Source organism: Prionailurus bengalensis, chromosome B2, assembly GCF_016509475.1.
Source record: "Prionailurus bengalensis isolate Pbe53 chromosome B2, Fcat_Pben_1.1_paternal_pri, whole genome shotgun sequence".
Lineage (NCBI taxonomy): Eukaryota > Metazoa > Chordata > Mammalia > Carnivora > Felidae > Prionailurus > Prionailurus bengalensis.
This window is the reverse complement of record NC_057349.1, coordinates 5,515,167-5,531,740: the sequence shown is the minus strand read 5'-3', so window position 1 is coordinate 5,531,740 and position 16,574 is coordinate 5,515,167. Positions and strand designations below refer to the sequence as shown.

At 45.9% G+C, this 16,574-nt stretch overlaps 1 protein-coding gene across 1 annotated transcript in view; it reads right to left on the bottom strand.

Moving 5' to 3' along the window:
• The window catches only part of DCDC2 (doublecortin domain containing 2), a 168,412-nt gene extending 152,934 nt beyond the window's left edge, over positions 1-15,478 (bottom strand). Inside the window, exons 1-2 of the mRNA XM_043590707.1 lie at positions 14,472-15,478; positions 9,684-9,738 (exon numbers count right to left, since the gene is read on the bottom strand). Of these exons, the coding sequence (XP_043446642.1) occupies positions 9,684-9,738; positions 14,472-14,764 (348 nt within the window). The 5' untranslated portion in view covers positions 14,765-15,478. The remainder of the gene's footprint in view (positions 1-9,683; positions 9,739-14,471) is intronic.
• Positions 15,479-16,574: the final 1,096 nt, after the last annotated feature.

The window sequence follows — 16,574 nt, the reverse complement described above, 5'->3', positions numbered from 1 at the left end:
ACCCAGGCGCCCCTAGACATATAATTTTAAATTGATATTTACAATCACTCTTTTAATCCAGTTTTTAAAAGCAGCTGTGGGAGAGCCCATACTAGCTAATGCAAAACTTGTAGCACTGGAAATTGAGTTATCTGTTTCTAGAAAAACAGGCTGTGAATATGGAGTTTTTACCAATTAACATACACTCTACAAAGTACAAGTTGGGTGATTATCAGGTGACTTGTTTCACAGAAATTTCTAAAAGTCAGCAGCAGAGTTACATTAGGACGCATAATTGGAGGGGCCCCCCGGGGTGGCCCAGTCGGTTCAGCATCCGATTTCAGTTCAGGTCATGATCTCACACTTTGTGGGTTCAGGCCCCACGTTGGGCTCTGCGCTAACAGCTAGGAGCCTGGAGCCTGCTTCCGATTCTGTGTCTCCCTCGCTCTCTGCCCCTTCCCTGCTCATGCTCGGTCTCTCTCTTCTCTCAAAAATAAATAAATGTTAAAAAATAAATCTGAAAAAGATGGCCATGGAAGTCCATAAATCTCTGAAACTCAATAATACTTACTGCTACAAGGTGAGGAAAAAAATACAAAGCGGCATAGACTGCCGTAAGAAATTTCCTGGACAGAATGCTCTGGGTTAAACATTAGACACTGCAAATATACCAAGTAATTTAGTTTTCACTCTCCCACCATCGCTTACCACTGAGAGCTTTGCCTCCAGCTAGCAGGTGGGCTGAAATAAACCTTGTTCCAACAAACCAAACATCCAAACTATGTAATCATGGGATGACATCTGAGCTTGATGTGGCTGGCTGCTTATAAAGGAGTCTTTCACAATGATAAACGGGAATTTTCATTGTTGACTAAGCCAGACACTTGCATGCTTCCTGCTGAAATCAACCAAATGCAAATAAACAGCCCTATCTTTAACAACAACAACAAAAAAAAACACTTCTATCCACTCATTGCGAAGTACACTGAAATCTGTTCCTTTGTATAAAAGGATAAGACTAGCATATTAGCCTGTTACCTACCTACTAGACAGAGACCTTGAAAGTTGTTTTTTCAGTACCGCGATACAGGTAAGCCACGTTACGTGTAGGTTCTCACCCGAGTCTTAACCAGCACTGCACTCAAGAAGGCAGGGTGATGCTTCAGGTTCAGTCTGGGGCCAGGGACTTAGCAGAACCAAAAGACCCATGGGTCCAAGCACAAACCCCTAGCTTCACTAGCATGGCATTCTTCCCATTCTATTCCACCAGCAAAAGTCCAAGGATTTATTGCTACTCTACACAACTCTGGATCTTTGAAACAAAGATTTTACAAGTAGCGCATGTAAAAGTAAAATGGGAACAGTAAACACAGAAAATTTGTTCTAAATTAAAGCGAAATAAAATTTTAAATTAGACCTACACCGATGAAGCTTCAATATCATAACCAAAAATCAATGTTATGATCACAGATGATGTTACGTGCCTGTTTCTTAGTACTGATTCCTCTGGATTTCACTTCTATTATTCTTCTAACGTATCACCCTCTTGGCTTTTCTTTTAGGGACTTAAATAGTGTGTGGGAAAAATCTGAAACATCGATCTGTATAGTGAGTGGAAAAAATCTGAAACATTGATCTGGATGGTTGCTGCATTGGTCAAGGATGTTAGGCTACCTTCAGTTCTAAATACAAAAGCCACACTCCAAATCAGGAATATTCTCCAAAACCTTTACTTTCACGATGCTGCTTCAAATTTTGTTGCTTTTTTCAAAAATTCTGACTGGAAGTGCCAGTGCCATCACAGCACTGCACGCTTATTTACAATGAAGAACTCCCTGAAATGAGAGATCCTGGCACACGGCACCAGCATAGGTCGCTGCCAGTCACTCGCGCAGCTCTCTCCCACATACCGCCTGCTCCGTGGAGGGGGTGTGACAGCCCAAGCACTTGGTCTTCCCAGGCTTCCCAGGAAGCCTCCCACGAAGCCCTGGATTCAAGGGCATTTTGAAACTCAAGTCAACCTCAATCCAGCTCCGCCATCTTGGTTATGCAACTGAAATATGCAAGTGGGAAGAACTGGGTTCATAATTAGAAATGGACAGAAAGGAGACATGACTTTCAATAAGTAGTTAGTAGTCTTCACCAATGTTGTGGTTTGTTGGTTTTTTTTTAAGTTTTCTTTCAATCAATCTGACCCAAACTCTTCAACCCTCCCATTATAATTTTGGCTCTCCCTTTTTGGTAACCAGCTGTGATGGAGAAGAGCTAGTCACCATATTCTTTGTAGGTAGCGAAGCCAATTATTGACTAGGTCTGAGTAAATCGTTTTATCCCCTCGGAGTAACAACCTCTGGTATTGTTTCAATTTTTTTATTCTTTCTGGTGTAGCTTAGCTCTTCAGACTCTTTCTAGAGTCTTCCTACAACATTACCTTGTTGTACTTTATGATTGGCACCTGGTAAACGTCTTTTTATGTCCATATGGCTGGAATCTAGCCCACTGCCTGGCTCTTGATAAATAGTCTTGAGAGAATGTGAAATCGCACATGAGCAGTAATCAATAAATGGCTGGGCATGATTCATTTGTCTACCTTGGCTATCTTTGGCTATTTATTTGGTCGTCATTTCCCTATGATTCCTGCCTTATGGAAATCATCATGCTTTCATCCTGAATAGTCCCTTTGACCTTTCCAGACAACTCCAAAAGCTCCTCTTGGTAAGTGTACAACTGAAAGCTTGGCACGCTTTGACAGAACTTGAAAATCTCATCCTGTGTGTGTCTGAGTCCCATGCGGTGTCAAGAACAAGAAGTTTTTCTCTGTTCAATAGGTTTTGCTGTTTAGTGGGGACTTACATGAAATGTCTGAGAATAGTTTGATACCTCATCCAAATGGAATTTTTAAACATGCACACTTGGTTAGGAATTTATTTTATGAGATACTTTTTCTGTTTTCCTCTCAAAAGGTTGATAATTATTTTGTAAATGTTCACTATATTCTTGTGCTTGCTTACAATAGCTTATTACTAGAAATTTTAAAATGATACATGTTCTAATTCACATGTCTTATGCTTTCACATTCAATTTCCTAAAATCATGTCTAAATGCCAGCTGAAGAAGGGGTGCCTGGGTAGTCGGTTAAGCGTCGACTCTTAGTTTCAGCTCAGGTCATGATCTCAGGGTTCATGGGATGGAGCCCCACGCTGGGCTCTGTGCTGACAGTGAGGAGCCTACTTGGGGTTCTCTCTCCCCCTCTCTCTGCCCCTCCCCCAACTGCATGAGCATTCTCTCTCTCTTTCTCTCTCTCCCCCTCTCAAAATAAATACATAAACTTAAAAAAAATTAAATACCAGATAGAATACAAAATACTTGGAATAAATGTCATGATTCATGCTAATAGACCAACTAACCAACTACTAGACCAACCTTTCAGCTTTTGATCAGAGCTGATTAGGGTTATTAACAGACAGTTTTCATTAGACCAATATTTTCCAGATTGACCTAAACACATGTCTCTCTTGTTCAAACACACACAGCTCAATACTGAGAAAAAGGTAACACAAGAAAGTGTGAAAGAAAAATGAAATATAGCCAGTTGTGCTTTAATAGAAAACTGTGTCTTCATAGAGCCTTGGCAAGGTCATAGTCACCATGACCATGATGGGAACTAGCTATCCTTGGAAAAAAATGCCTCTTACTTAGCAGTTGCCTCAGAGAAGTGGGGGAAGGGGGGAAATAAAAGACCGGGGAGGGGCTTCAATTACTGTGGAAAGAACTCACTGAAGTGGGCTTTATCTTCTTTGATTCCTCATTAAATCAGCAAACCTGTCTACCATAATCTGGAAATCTTTCCCTAAGTTAAAGAAATATTTAGGACTTTAACTATTTAGTCATTCCCCCTTTGAACCCAGAATTCCCAGGCTAACGATTAGTGAGTTAAACCACAGAGCCCCATGCCTTCCCCACAGTATGGTTAATAATTACACCCAATTTAATGTCTAGAATCCCATTTCCAACCAAGAGCCTTTAAGTAGCAAATTTCATAGTATGTTTCATTAGAGAGTATGCATTAATGATTAAGCTGAGATATGAAGTTTTAAAGGTTATATTCAAAACCTTAAAGACGTGCACCAGAGTAGCTGACCTGAAGGGCAGACAACCCCCATTATCGCAAACTTGTCAGAGGAGCTAAAGCTTTGATGTTCCAGAAAACTCTCTCCCTACCTCTCCTCCTCTCCAAGGTGCTCCTGCAAGGGTTCCTCCCCACTAGGAAGACACAAGGTTTACTCAAATTCTGCATAATTGAACAGTCTAAAGATGAGGGACACATACTCAGGAGGATTCAACCTGACGGTTTATCCAACAAGGAGGCTCCCATCTCTCTGGAAAGGCATTCACTGGGATCTTCTCTCAGATTTGAATCTGCAGATTTATTTTTAAGGCACCACCTCTCAGAACTACAGACGGCACACTCATTCCTGGACAGATCATATAGAATGAGGCGAGCGTGACCTCTGCCTGTCACTGCACATGTTCTGGCACCTCCACTAGCAGATGAGAAAGAACAGATCAAAGAAGAAGAAAACCAAACTGATCCTTGATTTTTTTAAAAAATATAAATGTGAGGAAGGGGGTAAAAATGATCTTTTCTGAGGACTCTGAGAACACACATGAGCAGTATTCAAGAAAATAAAATAAAGCTCCAAGTTCTTCTGTATTAGGCATCGATAGAAACTTTCACTGGGGGTTGAGAAGAGCCCACAGAGGGAGAATCCCACAGAGGAAGCCAACAAGGAAGGTCAAAGGCCAGAGCCTGAACTGGAACATGAGACCAAGGTACCTTTAAGAATGAGGAAGTTTGGGGATGCCTGGGTGGTTCAGTCGGTTACCCCTGGGTGGTTCAGTTCGGCTCAAGTCATGATCTCATGGTTCGGGGGTTCGAGCCCTGTGTCTGGCTCTGTGCTGACCGCTCAGAGCCTGGAGCCTGCTTCCTTCAGATTCTGTGTCTCCCTCTCTCTCTGCCCCTCCCCCAGTCATGCTCTTTCTCGGTCTCTCAAAAATAAATTTAAAAACGTTCAAAAAGTTAAAAAAAAAAAAAAGGACAAGGAAGTCTGATATTCAGTGCAAAAACTGTTTAGCCCACCAAACAAGGGACCCCCCCCCAACCAGGGAAATGTACAAGTTCTTCAACAAAGATCACTGTCTACAGAGTTAAAGTCAACCACAGCAAGCAAGAGAAGCTAAAGAGCGTCCAGTCCATGAGGACAGGGGCCCTGCGGCTTGGCTCATGGGTCAGCAGCACACCACCTGGCACACAGCGGGCACACAATTAACCCTGGCTACTTGAATAACGTTCATTTACTACGGCTCCAAATTATGCTCCAGAGACAATAAATGTGTCTTAGGACACAAGCAAAGGTTTACCTGCAACTAACTTTATCCCTGAAACAAAATCGAAATAGATGGTGGCTGGTAAGACCTTTTGGCCATTAGCAACATCCCACTCACGGGCGAAGTGAGGCACGCAGGAGGCACGAGACGCCTCCCTTAACTGTTGATAAGGAGTATGCGGACTGTAGGGAATTACAACCATTACCGGCCCATTTCTGCCGGGTTCAGCGCAGAACCCACAGACCTCCCGGAGACTCACAACCGAACGCTCAGCGCGCGCGCGCACACACACACACACACACACACACACACACACACACACACCCGAGCCTAAGCAGCTAGAACAGGAACCCACCTGCGGTCCCACGAAACCGCATTCATTGACTTGGTGCAGCAAGGGGCGGCCCTTGGAGAAAGCGCAGGGAGGCTGAGACGGGGGGAGGGGGAGCATCTTAGGTAAGGTTCGGGTCCTCCTTGGAGAAGTCCGAGGAGGTGTCTCAGGGAAGCAGATTCAGTTCTGGATGGATCGCGGTCTGGAGGTGAGATGAGGAGAAGCGGAGAATAACGCGGGGGTGGTGATGAGGAGAAGGCGGTTCAGCGATTTGAGATCCCCAGGAAAATACGGGCACCGCAAAGCAGGTCTGGAAGGTCAGCGGTAAAAGGGCGGGAATCACTGAAAGAGGGGTCCTTTTAGCATCTTACGGCTGGCGCACAGCACACCTGTGGGAGAAGCCACATCGTGCGCTCACTTTGCGGCCGGCTTGCTGTGGGTCCGCTCTCTTCTATCCCCGGTTGACTTCCACTCTTTCAGTGGGAGACACGCTGTGCCTCTTACACGGACGGGAGCATTAGATAATCTCCCTTAATCAAGTTGTAGGAAGAGACGTTCTCCAAACCTTAAGAGAAGCAGATGGAAAAGAAACACCCTGACCCATAACCCTAAACCTAGCACCTGCAACTCGACAGTCCTCCCAGCAAACCTCTAGCCCAGCACCCGGGCCCTGGGTAACAATGGTGGGTTTGATCCCCCGTCCTCTCCCCTGGACCCCAAATCCCCCAAAAGAAAGAGCAGGGAAGTCTTCACTTCTGCCTGGACACCCCCCCCAACCGGCCCCCAGCATAGCACCTGTGTTCTGTAGCCATTTGTCTGCTAGTCCCCTCCTATATAACGTACACCAAGGCCTCCCAAACAGTAACACAGCGTGACATTAAGAATGTCACAATCTACAGGATGCCACTACATGGGTGAAATACAGCACAGGAGGACTGGAACGATCTACAACACTACGTCAAAGAAGGAAGCTTCCACTTGAAGCGCTCACGAATGGCTTTGTCACAACAGGATGGAGTCAAAAGCACTTAAACAGCTCGACACGCGACACGAACAGGACTGAATCCCTAACAAATGAAATCGCTTATCAGGCGGTACTAGAGATGTTTGTATATCTGTCTTTTCGGTAAGACTGTTGTTCCTCAGGGTGAGGGGTTACGCAGGTCTTCTTGAGTTTTGCACCCCACCCCACCCCCCAGCGCTCTGCCCACCATGCTGCTTGGTATCGGCATCCAGTCCCGTGAAAGCAAAGCAGTTATTGGGAAAGTAAGAAAAAGCTCATTCGGGTAAAGCAAAAAGGCAAGAGCACAGTGCAGGCTGGTAAGGAAGAAACAAAAGGTGTCCCAGATGCAGACCAGAGGCTTCTAGCACTGAAGGATAGAGGACTCCTCTGCTTAGGTGACAGAGGAAAGAGAGACACTGGTGAGTTGACTTGGAACGTAGACACATCACAAGAGATCTGTACCTGGGCTGAGAGGAGGGGAGAAGGAAGCAAGGAGAAGATGGGGAATGTAAATAAGAGATATGCTACCAAGGTCCTCAGTGGCTGAGGACTGGGGGCAAGAGTACAAGCAGAGTCCAGGAGCTTTCGTTACCCGGATATTAGTAAAAACAAGACCTGCACGTAGGGAGGCATTAGAAGTCTGTTCTGAGCCCACAGTGCTATCTCACCTTGGAGCAGGTGCAAACCACCACACAGCCACCTTGTCATTTTCTCATTCCTATCTCCTTTTTCTTCCCCTTTCTTCCTGTTTCACCCCCACTTCCTCCTGCTGCCCTAAGTGTTGGCTGAATAAGACCATGGACTTCTTCGGGGTTAGCAGAAGAGGTCCAGTAGAGGTCTGCCTCTCTCCGCCCCAGTGATATGGCCACCAAGAACAGGCCTGGCTGTCCTGTCAGTGTCTCTTCAAAGATGAGCCTCGTGGAACAGAAAAGCAATGACAGAAACCACAAAAGGACTTCCAATGTCAAGGTGACCTGTACCTTCTTGTTACCGTGACCTGCGGTCAGCAAGTGGATACCATGGTGTCTGAATTCTGAACTATCTAAAGAGCACCCAGGTCATATCATGGACGTGGGTGAGGACGCTCTGGGAGAAGGGAAGGAGTGCCACTAACTCCCAGCGCCCACTGCCTGGGCTTCCTGCCGCCGTGTGCAAATGGAACCACGGTGGCTAGGACACAGTGCTACACATCCAACTGAACTACAGGGGTCTTCCTAGAGTACCACGTACCGGGAATTCCTAGAACCAATATGTTTTAAGCAATTATGATAACTGAATCATGTGCATTAGTGTCATGGCCTTTATTACATACCCAACCCAGACAACTCTAACAGTATGACATGACCTCAGACTTGAGGGAAATGCCCCCAATTCCGATAAGCAATTTGACTCACCCTTCATACTGGGACATCTTTGAATGCGCATTGAAACGTCTCCCCTTTGAAACTGTTCGCTACCCTCCGGTACTAGGTATTCATATTCTGGACCGACTTCAAGGATTCTGTGAACCCCTCCCTGTGGTTGGGAATAAGATAGGCTATCTTCCTCCAAAGAACAGGGGTCACCAATAGACTTTAACATAGTGTGCAAGCTTTTCTCCAAAGACACGAATGTTGAATGGAATCACCCCCTTAGAGCAAGAAAACAGCATCTACAATTTTTGTGAAAGGCTAGTGTCTATTGATAGTCTGTTGTCAAATTCTGAACATAGATCATCCTCTAACTTTCCCAATTGTTGAATTCTAAAATTTTGACTGTATATTGGCTGTGGAAAAGAGCCCACAGTAGGAACTTCCCCACAGTAGGAACTACACACGTAATAGGCTCTCAGAACAACTCACAAGAGCTTGCGTGTTACCTCAAAACAACAGTAAGAACACTGTAGAACCAACTGTTGAAGCGATACCTTTACAGGAAAGTACATTCACGGTTCCCTTTGGGGGGGGGGGGCAGGAACAGAAAACTCTCCCTTTCTGGCAATGAAAGTAGGGACTCTCTTTGCTCAAAGCAGGCATTGAGGGTGGTCATGGTGTGGACTTTGGGGAGGAAGGTCTCTGTGTTGAAGATGAGGCTGGGAATGCATAGTACAGTGGATGAAGACATACTCATCCAGACCAGGAAGGTGGGCGGGGGAGGACAGAAGTGGGGCAGAGGGCCCAGGGGAACAAGTGGAAGGGGAGGACTTGGGTAGTCCACGAGCACAGACACGCTGTTTCTTGCCACCTCTCCCAACTCCTCTGCAAACCCAAATTTCTGCTCCTTCTTCCTCTTTATCCCCTCTGGAAGTCTTTGTGGGTTATTAGCACAGCAGGGTCCATGCAGCAAGAAGAAAGAAGCGGAGGGAGTCACCAGTTAGAAACAGAATGAAAGAGATATAGTCTCCTGGCTGAAGGGAAGGGGTGAGTTTCTCACAGGGAAGATGTGCATTGCTAGATCAGAGTCTGGTGTGTGTGGCTGGGGCACAGACCTTGCTAAAGAGAAAACAGCAGCCACTGCTCCGAAGTGCAAGAACAATTAGAAGTTAAGTTAATGAGAATCCTGGTGAATGCTTCCCTTATTAAGGACAATCGTTTTTTAAAAAGTATATTAGAAAGATTCATTGCACACCTGTTGCACTTTGCCAGGCACAATGTCTTCATCGGAGACCCAGAATCCAGAGCAAATAGATGCTCGTTTTTAAAGAATTCACACATCTCACATTCTAGCCCAGAAATTCAGCCTCGGTCACCAAGTTCAAGCAAGGCAGCCTACTTTGAACGGTCGTGGATCCTTCAAACAAAATTACACCCAGAACCAATTCACTAATGCACTTTGTATTTGCTACAGATACTAAACTCGTGGTCATTCATTAGCTAGAACATAAGCAAAACCTGAAAAATTTATACCTTTGTCTATAAACGATTAGAACGTCATCCAATTTCTAAGACCCAGAAACATGGCACCTGTTATTAACTTGAACCTTCAAAATGTGATTTAGGTTACCTCTGTGTTAACAACTTCCATAGGTCTTTTCTTGGTTTCTCCTATGTCCAAGTAACTGGGGGAGAAAAAGAAAAACAATAAGGGTTTCTTTTATTGCTTTTGAGTCAGTTATATAATTTTCTTACTAAAAATTTTTAAAAAGCAAAGCAAGCCATAGGAAATACTTACGCCTAAAGCAAAAAATCAGTGGCTACTAATTAAAAGCAATTGTGGTGGTAGGAACTGCTTTCAGTATCAACAAGCAGAGCAGATATATGTCCTCTGGTCTCAACTTCAATGAAACTGAAGGCTTGGAAATACATACTTCTTAGGGGGGACATTTTCCCCCAACAATGTTTGGCCCCTGACTATATATGTGGTGTTTCTAATTCTTATGTCAATTTTGACATAAAGAGTGGTTTGCCTGTGATGGTGCTTAATGGTTCCATTAAACACAGCCTTTAGATCAAAACAAAGAAAGTACTGCTATAGCACGGCATTAGACCATCTGTGAAAGGCTGGGGAATCTTCTTCCCTTTGAAAGCACCTTCATGATACAGAAATGCTCAGCCATGTAGGATGGTTTAGGCATTGGTTCGGCTAAAATGCACATCGCTGGACTAGTTAACCTCTGGAGACCCCTATTACTCCATTGCTACTTGCTATAGATATTAACTAGTGATCATTCTACACACTGTATACTTTGGTCAATGTCAAGCCCTAAGTCCACCACTGTGATCTGGTCCCCACTGTGATTCATACAGAGCAGGTGCTAAATAAATGTTTCAGTATAAAAAAGTATAAATCTAGCATTTAATTTATAACCATAAATACAAAGACAGATACCTCAATTACTGTAATCGCTGAGTTGCAAAAAAAAGTTTATATTAGGATTAATTATAGCTATGTTTTATTATTTTGCTTCCATTTGGGGATAGGATGCTTCAGTTAATCAATACCACTGGAAATTACATTTTTCTTACATGAATAGTGTTTACATAGAACAGTGCAGAACTCCCTTTGCTTAGCAATAAAATGGCTCTTTTGCAAATCGGCAGGGAGGGACTGCTTTCTGACATAACAGCAAAACATGTTAACTATCATGTGAAGAAAAGCGATCCTGGATCCACAAGATTAATGAAGCAGAGTCAACTTCCAAAAACGCATAGGAAAACTTTGGGGAAAATAACTACCTTTACAATCCTGTGCTATACAATAAAAGTTTAATAACTACCTCGAGTTTAATTATGGTTTCAACAATATTAGGAAAAATCTGAGTAAAAGAAATTCAAGAAGGAAGATGATCATTTTCATTTGAGGACTATTTTTCCACCAATGCTAAATTCTCCAACATCATTTAGGGTCTAAATGACACAAATTACCCTCAATATCTTCTGGCCTGTCTTTTGTTCTGCCAGTTGCCTCAACCATTAGGTAAACTTGAAACTGCTACGCTTCAAATATATTCATTACTTAAATCTTCTTGGCTTCGGGGCGCCTGGGTGGCGCAGTCGGTTAAGCGTCCGACTTCAGCCAGGTCACGATCTCGCGGTCCGGGAGTTCGAGCCCCGCGTCGGGCTCTGGGCTGATGGCTCAGAGCCTGGAGCCTGTTTCCGATTCTGTGTCTCCCTCTCTCTCTGCCCCTCCCTCGTTCATGCTCTGTCTCTCTCTGTCCCAAAAATAAATAAACGTTGAAAAAAAATTTTTAAAAAAATCTTCTTGGCTTCTAATCATGATAACCATAGATACTACTCCTTTAACTGAAATGAATCCACTATTCATCCGTCAGCATGGAAAACTAGCAATGGAAACTGTCATGACAAACTCAGTTTTTTTGTATGTCAACTAAAAGCAAAAACAACCATGCAGATCTCTTACCTATACATAATGACTCTGAAGTGACCTTTCTATTTGGTTTGGAACTGGACCTCTTTTTATCTTTTGAGTGGGCAGGGCCAAGTAAACCAAAAAAACAGGGAGTTACAAAAGTGAGTCTGCAACTTTGAGCTGTTAATAGATTCTGAAATATACTTCCATTCCCATGACATTGCTTTTTACAGGAATTATTTAATAAAAGAAAAATCAACAAAGTACGTGATGGAAGGAACTGGATGTACAGATGGTTTGCATTTTCTACGACATTTTGGTGTTCACAAAGCTCATTGACATCCGCACCATTCGCTTTTCTAACAACCCTGGGAGGTAGGAACGGTTTACACTCCTCGTCCGCATCAGGAAGAGGCACCAGCTGAGTCCTGTGGCTCAAGGATACACAGCTAATGATCAGCTCAGTCTCAGGTCTGATTTTGAGACTCAAGATCTAAGTGTCTTGAACATCGTTTCACTTAGTTCTTTTCTATGAAGTTAGACAAAGCGTGCTAAAGGAGTAAAGGAGCTTTCCAAGAAGGGAAAACGAAATCCAAATGTATCCCTCACCTCGCATAAAAAGAATGTCCAGCAGAAGAAAAGGCAGAACATTCAGAACTCAGTTTAAGCAAATTTAGGAAAAGAAAAATGGTATTTGACGACACTAGTGTTATTTGGGAAAATATTCCTATATAGTTAAAACCAGAATTCACAAGCACACGCTTTATGCTGAAGATAGTTTTTGCTATCCTGAGGCCCAAGCTCAATTTCAATTAAAATATATTAAAAGCTATGAAATATAAAGTTTCCACACAATCCAGGAATCCCACTCCTAGGTATATAAACAAGAAAAGTGGAAACTTGCACACGATTGTTTCTGGCAGCATCACTTCATAATAGCCCAAATATCTATCACCTGATTAATGGAGAAACAAAATGTGGCACAGCCATACCATGGAATATTCTTCAACAATAAAAAGAATGAAGTTGTGATACACACTACAATATGCATGAGTCTGGGAAACATTCAGGCCAAGTGAAAGAAGCCAGCAACACAAAGGGCCACATATTGCGTGATTCCATTGATATGAAATATCCAGAACAGACAAATCCATAGAGGGCAGAGCATAGATAAACAGATGCCAGACGGATGGGGTTTTGGGCTGATGGGGGGGGGGGGTCGGAACTGACGGCCAAGAAAGAATTCCTGAAGATGTCTTTGGTGCCAAAAGGTGATTTTATTAAAGCACAGGGACAGGACCCGTGGGCAGGAAGGGCTGCACTGGGGTTGTGACGGGTAACCGATTATTATATGCCCTCAGGTTGGGAGGGGGTTAGGGATAGAGTAAGTCTCTAAGATATTTTGGATGCAAGGTTTCCAGAACTTTGAGGGTCTAGGAAAATGCCATTTACTACTGTTTAGTAAAACCTCAAGTCATGAGGCCCTTCAGATGTATATGAGGGGCCATAAGCTTGAAGTATGATTGTCAGCATATATTTTATGGCAGAGTTGAGATAAAGGACGTTTCCAAAGGAATTTTTATATGTTAAAGTAGACTTACAGGATCCTGGGGGGTTGGGGGGAGGGGTGGTCAGGATACTGTTAAGCCAAGATTCCCTATTGCCCCCAGCAAAGTGTCATCATCCAGGCAGCTGAGCTCCTAGAAGGAGGTTACTCTGTTAGTTTCAAGGACTTGTCAATGGGCTGTAGGCAGTAAGGGAATTTAATTTCTCATTTGCCTTACTTTCCTCCACCACCAAGGCAAACACTTAAACCCCTTTCCTTTGTTCTTGAGTAGCCAGGAGTGTCTGAGGAATATCACACATATTCCACCTGGGGGTGGGGGAGGAAGGGGCAGGACTGTTAGTCTGTCCTTTGCCCTCAGCTTGCCTGAAGTTCCCTCATCAAGAGGATGGGAAGAAAGGGAAATTGGGATGGGGTTTCATTTTGGACTGATGGAAATGTTTTAATATTAGCCTGTAGTGATATTGCAAAACTCCATGAACCTAACAGATTAAAATAGGTGAACTTTATGCTATGTGAAATATATTTCGATTAACACAGTAAAAACAAAACAAAAAACTATGCACTATTAAAAATCTACCTGCCCTGCAATACCCACCCCCACCAGGAATAATCTCCCTCAACTGTGAACTTCCACAGGACTTTATTTTTTTTCTAAGCGCAGTTACTCCTGAGTGCATGTAGTCTCTCTCCTGTTAGATCATAAACTCTTAAAGGCAAGCAGTCACATCTTGCTTATCATCCTTCTCTTCACAGACCTAAGCAGTTTGCTCACTCACTGAACACCTACTATGAGCGACCTCTCTGCCAGGACCTGGGAATAAGCACCAACACTGACCCCCGTGCTTGAAGGTTTTAGCCCTCAAGTACCTAGAGACAGACCCGTAGACAAACACAGTAAGCCAATAAGCTTTTCCAAACATAAGGCTAATAGCATAAACGTGCAGGCTGTGCGGGCTGGAGAGGGTCACAACCGTGGGGGCGTGGTCAGCTCTACTCGGAATGCAAGTCTGGAAGAACTTAAACAGTAGGGGGGTGAAATGCAGAAAACAATTTTCTCCTCTGGTGACACACTATCCAATACTTCTAAATAATCTCTAGAAATCTTTAAACTCAAAAGGGCAGGTTCCAAGAAAAAGGAAAAAAGAGGAAAGGATAAACAGAACGGAAAGTGCTAAATTACCAGTCTGGTCACTGAATACTTTTCTAAGATTCCTGTTCCTCCTGCTGCCCAAGTGAAATTCCTTCTCCAGTCACACTTTCAACCCCCCACCCCACCTGCAGCAGGGGCTCCGCGCAGTCACAGTCCCTGGACGCGCCGAGGGTGGGCGAGGTGGGGCTCACTGCTTCCCCCAAGCCAACCCCACACTTTCACGCAACGTACAGTGGTGGGCGGCGGTGGGGACAGACAGACTCACTTGAGTTTCTTGAAGGCTTCCTGGCCTCCGGCCACGTAGTTGCCCCCGCTCTGGATCTGGTCTAGCTTCCGGATGCGGTGCCCGGTGCGCGGGGTGTAGATGTTCCTGACGGCTCCAAAGGGCGCCTGAACGCCGCCCGTCACCTCCTTCAGAAAGACGTCGAAGCTGGACACCTTCTTCTCATGGATGACGACGCGGCGGCCGGCGAAGAAGGGGTCCCCGTTGCGGTACACCAGCACGCTCTTCACGACCGGCTGGGACAGGTGGCTGGACCTGGCGCCGGTGCCGCTCATCTTCCCCGCGGGACGCCGCCCGGCTGGCTCCTCGGGGGAGGCGCCTCTGCTGCCCGGCGGCCTCACAGCACGCACCCCGTGGGGGTCGCTTCCTGAAACCTACGCGAAACAGACAAGCCCGCGGTTAAAAAAAAAAAAAAAAAAGGAGCAGCTGCAGGGCGCCTGGCGTGCACCCAGCCGAGACCCTGCGGGCTGCGGACTCGCGGGCCACGTCCAGGTGTTTCACCAAAGTCTGGACAGCCAATCAGCGCTCGCCGTGCACGCACCACACCTGCTTCGCAGATAACCGGCCGAGCCCAGGTGCAGCCGCCGCGGGACAGGAGCGCGCGAGGGGCTTTACGCAGGCAAGCGGAGAGGGCGCCGGAAGGAGAGGTAGGCACGCGCGCTCACACGCACACACGGATTAGAAAGATGCCCAAGCTCCATTTCTAATATCATATTCGTGTTACTCTTTCCAAAAGGCTTTTCTCGCCTTGCTTCCTCACTTCTGTCTCCTGCTTGCTCCCCCAAATGAAAGCAATTAAGTTCTGCCTGGAATTGCCCAGATTCTTATTTGCTGAAAAGTAATAGCCTAACGTGCACTGAGAGAGAGAGAGAGAGAGAGAGAGAGAGAGAGAGAGAGAGAGAGAGAGAGAGAGAAGACTTGAGGGCTATGGGGGGAGGCTCGAGCTTCCGGGACCCCTAGCCCCCTCCCGCGACCCTCCGCGCCGCCGCCGGCCAAGGTCCCGTGGGCACCGTTTGAACACTGCGGGCAGCGGCGCGCAACCGAGTCCCAGGACGGGAGGCGGTGGGTGGGGTGGGGCCGCCCGCCGCTGGGGTACCTGGCGACACTGGAGGGCCGGCTGGGGGAGGAGCGGCTCGGGCGGGCCCGGCGGGGGCGCAGCGCGGCGGCTCCGCCCGCACAGCGCTCAACTCGGCGGTGGCGCGGCACTCCCGCTGTTCCTCCGCTGCCGTTGTCTCTGCGGGCCTCCCTCGCCCCGGGGGGGGATGGACTTGTTACTTCTCGCCGTTTCCATAGCAACTGCAGCCACGCGCGGAGCCGAGTCCGCGAACGAGTCCAAGCGCGCGCCCGAGCCCCTTGGGCTTTGCCCGCAGGCTCCGGGAAGAGAGTGGAGAAGTGAGGGTTGGGGGCCGGGGTGGAGGGAAAGTCTGGGTTATCGGGCGGTCATTCTCCGAATGGACGCCTACTGTGTGCCAGGCGCTATGCTGGAAGCTGGCGATACGGCGGTAAAGAGGACAACCTGAGATGTTTTGCGCGCCTACCACCGCCTACTTTAGAAGGCTAAATGGCTAAACAGCTGTGTGTGCCCCAGACCCCACATCCTTGCATCAGTGCCTGGGTGCGACAGGGGAGGGGAGCTTTAAGAATTCTAGGAAAGAGGTGTTGTCCAGTGCACTCTGGGACATATGTCTTGTGGGACCAAGAAAATTCTCTTTAAAAAGTTGAACTCTTTCAGCTCATTCCTGCCAGGATTCCCTTTATTTCTCCTAAGACCTTGCTGCTACCTGTCATGTGCAAATTTCATCACCCGCTGTTGCTCTTGCATCAAATACGAGTAAAAGTAATACTGATAATAACTACCATTAATTGAATGTTTTTGCATGTAGCAGGCATTGTGTTAGGGACTTTAAGTAAACTGCCTGATGTTCACAATAGCCTTCAGAGGTAAGTATTATTCTTTGCTCAGATGAGGAAACCGAGAGGTAGAGATACCAAAGAAGCTTACCTCAGGTCACACACAAAAATTCAAACCTGGTTCTCTGGGATTCCAGAACTACTTTGACCACCGTGTCATAGTAATCTAAAAAG